This window comes from Oncorhynchus kisutch, linkage group LG5 (genome assembly GCF_002021735.2).
Source record: "Oncorhynchus kisutch isolate 150728-3 linkage group LG5, Okis_V2, whole genome shotgun sequence".
NCBI classification, from domain to species: Eukaryota; Metazoa; Chordata; class Actinopteri; order Salmoniformes; family Salmonidae; genus Oncorhynchus; species Oncorhynchus kisutch.
The window spans coordinates 31,688,177-31,696,227 of record NC_034178.2 but is presented as its reverse complement, the minus strand read 5'-3'; the positions used below and the strand labels follow the sequence as shown (position 1 = coordinate 31,696,227).

The window sequence follows — 8,051 nt, the reverse complement described above, 5'->3', positions numbered from 1 at the left end:
AGGGGATAGAGAGAGAGAGAGAGAGAAATAGAAAGGGGTAGAGAGAGGAGAGAGAGAATAGAGAAGAGAGAAGAGAGAGAGGAGAGAGGGACGAGAGGAGAGAGAGAGAGAGAGAGAGAGAGAGAGAGAGAGAGAGAGAGAGGAGAGAGAGAGAGAGAGAGAGAGAGAGAGAGAGAGAAAATAGAAAGGGGGATAGAGAGAGAGAGAGCGAGTGTGTGTGTATCACATACACACACACCCTTGAGAAGCATGGCTGGCAGGCAGGACAGTGGATTGTCAGGAATGAGGCCTAGCGTTACCAAGAGGCGTGGAGCGCTGGCTTCCCACATCACTGCCGCCAAGGAATGACCCACACACATGCATACACACATACTACCCCCCCCCCCCCTCTCTCACATGCAATTCTTCCAGGGAATGACCCACACACACCTGTGTGCAGTGTCAGCACTAAACACTGACCACTTAAAGGGGAAACATGGGTGGACCCCATCATTACATTTCCCTCTTTAAAGTGAGCTAGGCACTGCACAGAATCACTGCTATGTCTATTAGAAGAATACGTTCAAACAAAGGTGTTTGATATCAGAGGTAATTTAGAGATCTGATCATCTGCACCTCACGTAACACATTCTATCTATCAGACTCCGTCAAGTACTGAGGCAGGCGTTAAGCCCAGTCCTCTCTTCCCAACTCGTATGTCTGAGAAGCAGGCTGAGTATACGTGTGTGTGTCGGTGTGTGTGTGTGTGCCAGACGGACTCTATTTCTGTCTAGTGGAGTCTCTCACTGTGCAATTACACTATTAGTCTGCTGCTACTGGCCTGGACATGGTCGCATGGTTCCTTTGCTCCCTCCCAGTAGGGGATCTCTCCCTGGTGTGTGAGGAGACAGCCTTACCGTGTAGAGCTCGTTCAGAACCTTCATCAGATCCTCGTGAAGCTGAACGCCGACCTCCTTACTCTGCGGAGACACACAGAGACACAGGAACACGATGAACAAGGCTGTCTCTCCTCTGTGATTACAGACGTACCCTCGTCAATAACATGAACAAGATAAATCCATCTAAAGTCCAACCAGCCCGCAACTGTCCTCCATCCATCCGTCCATATAACCCACTGTACCCCCCCCTCTCTATTAGTCAGGAGCGTGATACCCAGGGGGTTGGTGGGGGGGGGGACTGCCGGGTGAGATGAATGATGGCGTGTGTGTTACCTGATGGATGTGGGGGTTGAGGCCTCGGCTCCATTATAAATAATGTGCGGATGAGGGGAGATACAGCGAAGGACAGTGGGGGGGGGGGCTTTGGAGTGAGGAGAAGGGATACAGTAGGGGATGGAGCGAGGGATGAGGAGGGAGGACATGGAGTGATGAGGGTGCTACCAGGCTCCACACGGGCTGCAGGTGACAAATGATTTTGCACGGAGAAAGCTCCTCAGTTGGCTGAGCGTTAAAATGTGGTTTCCGCTCACCTCTAATGTGTGCTGGGTGGAAAGCTTCTGTTGTTACCTACGCCTCTTGGAGGAGGGAACGCGACACGCCGCGACATCTCAACTCCCCGTGGGGTGAACAACGTATGTGATCGTCGGGGCGGGGGGAAGGGACGACAGAGGCAGAGAAAAAATACAGTTGACAGGGAATTGATTATTCCTAACAGACGCTAACGTGGGGGAAAAGGGGCTGGACGGAACCAAAGAAAAGAAAGTAGGTCTTAACTAACCTTCAGCACCACCTGGTGCGCTAACCAAAATACAGGCGGTGTTCGGCCCAAGTCTTACCTAACCTTCAGCACCACCTGGTGCGCTAACCAAAATACAGGGGGTGTTCCGCCCAGGTCTTAACTAACCTTCAGCACCACCTGGTGCGCTAACCAAAATACAGGGGGTGTTCCGCCCAGGTCTTACCTAACTTTCAGCACCACCTGGTGTGCTAACCAAAATACAGGGGGTGTTCCGCCCAGGTCTTAACTAGCCTTCAGCACCACCTGGTGCGCTAACCAAAATACAGGGGGTGTTCCGCCCAGGTCTTACCTAACCTTCAGCACCACCTGGTGCGCTAACCAAAATACAGGGGGTGTTCCGCCCAGGTCTTAACTAACCTTCAGCACCACCTGGTGCGCTAACCAAAATACAGGGGGTGTTCCGCCCAGGTCTTACCTAACTTTCAGCACCACCTGGTGTGCTAACCAAAATACAGGGGGTGTTCCGCCCAGGTCTTAACTAGCCTTCAGCACCACCTGGTGCGCTAACCAAAATACAGGGGGTGTTCCGCCCAGGTCTTACCTAACCTTCAGCACCACCTGGTGCGCTAACCAAAATACAGGGGGTGTTCCGCCCAGGTCTTACCTAACCTTCAGCACCACCTGGTGCGCTAACCAAAATACAGGGGGTGTTCCGCCCAGGTCTTACCTAACCTTCAGCACCACCTGGTGCGCTAACCAAAATACAGGGGGTGTTCCGCCCAGGTCTTAACTAACCTTCAGCACCACCTGGTGCGCTAACCAAAATACAGGGGGTGTTCCGCCCAGGTCTTACCTAACTTTCAGCACCACCTGGTGCGCTAACCAAAATACAGGGGGTGTTCCGCCCAGGTCTTACCTAACCTTCAGCACCACCTGGTGCGCTAACCAAAATACAGGGGGTGTTCCGCCCAGGTCTTACCTAACCTTCAGCACCACCTGGTGCGCTAACCAAAATACAGGGGGTGTTCCGCCCAGGTCTTAACTAACCTTCAGCACCACCTGGTGCGCTAACCAAAATACAGGGGGTGTTCCGCCCAGGTCTTACCTAACTTTCAGCACCACCTGGTGCGCTAACCAAAATACAGGGGGTGTTCCGCCCAGGTCTTACCTAACCTTCAGCACCACCTGGTGCGCTAACCAAAATACAGGGGTGTTCCGCCCAGGTCTTACCTAGTGTGCATAGACAGATTAAATACTATAATAATAATAATACGTTGTATTTATTCAGTATAGTGCTTTTCCACCTACAGTAGGTGCTCAAAGCGCTTCACATAGTGAGGGGCCATTCTCAACTCTTCCACCACCAATGTGTAGCACCCGCTTGGGTGATGCACGGCAACCATATTGTGGCAGAACGCTCACCACACATCAGCTATCATGGTGGAGAGGTGAGGAGTCATATATGCCAATTGGGAATTTGACCACCGGGGTTAACACACCTACTCTTACGATAAGTGCCATGGGATTTTGAAAAACCCAGTGTCGTCAAAAACGTGATTTTCCTCTGTTTCAGGCCTATATATATTTCCACACTATGAGGTTGGAATAATAATGTGAAATTGTTAAAACGATGATAATGCCATTTTAAGTTAAGTGTGTAAGAGCTGTTTGAAAGTTATGGTGGGATAGAGTGTTGGCCAGTCTGGTGACATCACCAGGCAGAAAATTTGCTAATAGACCAATAAGAAAGAGAGTTCCAAACCTCTCTGCCAATAACAGACCACTCAGACCACTCCCAGAAAAGTCCTAACAAAATTCTTGCTTGAGAAATTGCTCTTTGCTATTTTTGTTACCATTTCTATTGAAAACAATCACAGTAAGGCACTTAGTTGATACCCAGATATGATTTGATAAGGAGATTAAAAACAGTGGCATTGGTGGGGCCTCCCGAGTGACGCAGCGGTCTAAGAGGCGGTTACTACAGACCCGGGTTCATTCCGGGAGTCCCATAGGACGGCGCATAATTGGCCCAGCGTCGTCCTGGTTAGGGGAGGGTTTGGCCTGTGGGGCTTTACTTGGCTCATCGCGCTTTAGCGACTCCTTGTGGCAGGCCGGGTGCCTGCAGGCTGACCCCGGTTGCCAGTTGAACAATGTTTCCTCCAACACATTGGTGTGGCTGGCTGGCGGGTGTTAAGGAGCGTGATTAAGCGGGTCATGTTTCAGTGGGATGCAGGGTAGTATGCTGCTGGCTATGATTCTGGGCTTGCTAAGGTTAGAGAAATTCATTTAGTTCTGACTCTAAGCCTTCCCTCCTGATTGTGAAATTGCAGCCGTTGGCAGCGTGTGTGTGAGCGCGTGTCTGTCCTGGAGGATGAAGCATTCAGAGGTGCAAATGAAGTGCCAAGACGAGACCTGAGACCAGCTACGGCATGAGACCTGAACAGAGATGACGTCTAAGAGACAGAGATGGTGAGCAAGAGAGAGAGAGAGAAAGAGACAGAGAAAGATCGAGAGGGAGGGAGAGATAGCGACAAAGAGAAAGGGCGAAGCAGACAGGAAAAGAGAGAGAGAGACGGAGTAACAGATTGTAAAAATAAATAATAAAATCACAAACACGTGTTCAGGGATTATCCCACAGACAAGAGGTGAGGGGGAGATGGGGAAGAACAGGGGAGAAAGGCGAGGGATGAGGAGAGAATATTGTTTATTCTATTTAAGCTTTATTTAACTAGGCAAGTCAGTTAAGAACCCATTCTTATCTATAATGACGGCCTACTCCGGCCGAACCCGGGCGACGCTGGGCCAATTGTGCGCCGCCCTATGGGACTCCCAATCACGGCCGGTTGTGATACAGCCTGGGTTCACAACAGGGCGTCTGTAGTGACTCCTCAGCACTGAGATGCAATGCCTTAGACCACTGAACCAGGGTGTCTGTAGTGACTCCTCAGCACTGAGATGCAGTGCCTTAGACCACTGAACCAGGGTGTCTGTAGTGACTCCTCAGCACTGAGATGCAATGCCTTAGACCACTGAACCAGGGTGTCTGTAGTGACTCCTCAGCACTGAGATGCAGTGCCTTAGACCACTGAACCAGGGTGTCTGTAGTGACTCCTCCAGCACTGAGATGCGGTGCCTTAGTCCACTGCGCCACACGGGAGCCCCCACCTATAAGAATGTAGTATAGAATTCCAAGAGGGGTCGTTTAGGATGAAAGGGGGAGAGATGGATGGAGGAAGGATAGGGAAAGAGAGATTAGAGAGTGGGTAAAGGGAGGTGGAGAGCAGGGGAGACATTGAGCAGAGTCCCTCTCCTCCCCCTCTCTAAACCCCGTTGATTGATCGGAGGGCTTAAGTGTCCGTCGAGTGACATATAGCCAAACGATAGCCAATCAAAAAGCAATCTGCCACGGCAAAACACGGCCATCCATCAGACACAAGACCCCTGACCTCTAACCCCTAGCCCTCTCGTCTCCTTCCAAACAGTCGGTCTTCCCTGATGGAGAAATGTGAGAAGAGATATGGAGAGAGGGAAGATATGTTAGAAGAAAACGGAAGCCAATAGATCAGCACTTTCTCCTCAGTCCGTGCAGACGTGTCCGATTCAGGCCTCGGGGGACAATTTGGACCGTTTGAAATGTTCACACTTTAAATAAGTGCACTGAACACTCATTAGAGCATTTTGTTTCTCTCTCTCTCACACACACACAGATGAGCAGCTTCCTCTCACAACATCACCCACACACACCCCACTGAGCAGTATCTGCACTACTTGCCAAAGCCGTACTCTCTGTGTGTGCGTGTGTGTGTGTGTGTGTGTGTGTGTGTGTGTGTGTGTGTGTGTGTGTGTGTGTGTGTGTGTGTGTGTGTGTGTGTGTGTGTGTGTGTGACTGTAGACCTGTAGCCTCTGGTTCCACTGGCTTTCATGTCACTGACTGGATTTGTTTCATTTAACCAATGATCTAGTTAATTAGCCATTGTGGGAAAGAGTACCCTTGCCAAAATAAAACAACAAAGATTTGGAAATAATCCGCCTTGGTGTGTGTGCTTGTTTATAGGAAATCTGTGTTTTGATTAGATATTCCACAGAGTGATTGGCTTGGCTCACTCTAAAGCTTCCACTCAGTCAGACCAACAGAAGCTGCAGCAACACCCCCTACACCCCTGGCACTCCCAACATTACCAACACTCCCAACATTACCAACACTCCCAACATTACCAACACTCCCAACATTACCAACACGCCCTACACCCCTGGCACTCCCAACATTAACAACACTCCCAACACTTCCTATACTTCTGATACCCCCCAACATCCCAACACCCCCTACACCCCTGGCACTCCCAACACTTCCTATACTTCTGATAACCCCAAAACCCAACACCCCTTACACCCCCAACATCACAACACCCCCAACATTCCAACACTCCTTATACCCCCAACATCCCAACACCCCCTATACCCCCAACACCACTTATACCCCCAACACCCCAACACCCCTTATACCCCCAACAACCCTTCTACCCCCAACACCCCCTACATCCCTTATACTCCCAACATCCCTTATACTCCCAACACCCCTAACGCGCCCTACACCCCCAACATGCCCGACACCCCCAACTAGAGGTCTTCACGGTTTTAACAGATCCAAAATTCTGAGATCCGACCCCGGACATGAGCGTGTCCTAAATTCTGACTTTTGTATCGGATCTGGGTCGGGTCTGGTATAATTGCCACGGGTCTTGGTTATGCGCAATTAAAATGGATTTACCGACTGGATCCGACTGAACCTTTCCTCTGTTCATTTAGTGTTTTTCGTGATGAGAACCGGGCAGGCTTGTTATCTGTGTCAGCCAATTTTGACTCTATAAAACATATACTGTGGCTTATGTCCAGTTGAAACTGGTTCCAGGTGCTCACCTCACTGTGTCTTCTGCTGATGAGAGAGAACAGAATTAAAGGAGCCTCGGTCTAGGCTACTGTTAATGGTGAAGATGGAGTCCTTTTTCATTGAAGCAAAACAAAACAAAAGTTAGAGGAGAAAGATTTTCGTGAAAAGAAGCCGGCAAGGGGAATGTCCCCGGGGACAAGTCTTAATATTCTAGTGGACAAAGATGAGAAGAACGTTAGCCAGCCAAGTGGACCGCATGCAACTCGCTATTCAAGTTTGATGCAATTTTCTACCTTTGGTTTCTTTATTTTCATACTTATAATCAATTGTTTAGTCATAATTCTTATTGTAAATCATTATTATTATTGTAGGCCTATTTTTTTTTTATAAAAAGTTATGTAAATAGCCTATGCAAAAAGTGCTTTTTTGTTGGCTAAATTAAAGTTCTAACAGTTTAAAAATAATTTACCTTGGTATTTAAGGTTAAAAGTAGGCCTGTTATAAAAGAAGTAGCATTAGCCTATTGCTGTCCTTTGTTGGGTTGGCCTACTGTAGCCAATCGCCTTTGTTGGGTTGGCCTACGGTAGCCAATCGCCTTTGTTGGGTTGGCCTACGGTAGCCAATCGCCTTTGTTGGGTTGGCCTACGGTAGCCAATCGCCTTTGTTGGTAATTGCTGCAATGTAATAAGCCTGTTCAAAACTTTTTTTAAGGTTTCATTCTGTGGAGCTGTTTTCATTCATTAAGTTCCAGCTACAATGTTGTGTTTGTCGCAATACAATAGAATTACCGGTCGGCCGAATATGCTATTCGCATTCAAACCATGAAAAGGAAAAACCAAAGAGGACAAGATTCAAAACTTAATTTAATGCTGAAATATAATAACCTGGTCGTATTTCCCCTATAAACAATGACTTGAGGAACTTTGATATTACCCTAATAAAGTTGCGACATTGTTGTTAAAGTTTGGCGTGGTATGGTAATTACAAGGTCGAGCCACTGCAGTGCACACCGGCATTCCAACTGACTCTTGACAGTTGAACATGAGGTGAAGGAGAACATTCTAGAGCTACTCCTTTAATCTAACAACATAATATGTATCTTTCAAAAAAAAAACATATTCTGATAGAAAATGTACCAATTTGCCTCCTTCTGTATGCCTACATCTGTGTATCATTGATATGATTTATTTAAGTGTCATACACCGACCGGTGCCCAGCCCCCGGACACTACAGAACAAAATAACATTTGACCAAAAAAAGTACATTTCTCCTCCTTCTCCAGTCACTGTGAACAAACTGTGCAATCTCAAACACGCCCCGTAGGGAAAAAATGTCAAGCCTCTGCTCGCCCCTTTACCAGAATATTCCAGGCGTAAATGTTACAAAACAGATTGTCATACAGAGGGCAATAAAACACTAAATTGATTTCGTTTTCGATTTCCCCAAGATCACACAAGCAGGCAAATTCTCTCCTCTTCAGGCACTC

General features: G+C 48.2%; 1 protein-coding gene across 1 annotated transcript in view; it reads right to left on the bottom strand.

Annotated features, from left to right (window-relative positions):
* Positions 1 to 8,051, bottom strand: part of LOC116374106 (SLIT-ROBO Rho GTPase-activating protein 2) — a 92,530-nt gene that overhangs the window by 7,168 nt on the left and 77,311 nt on the right. The window contains exons 4-5 of the mRNA XM_031823895.1: positions 814 to 959; positions 300 to 331 (exon numbers count right to left, since the gene is read on the bottom strand). Of these exons, the coding sequence (XP_031679755.1) occupies positions 300 to 331; positions 814 to 959 (178 nt within the window). The remainder of the gene's footprint in view (positions 1 to 299; positions 332 to 813; positions 960 to 8,051) is intronic.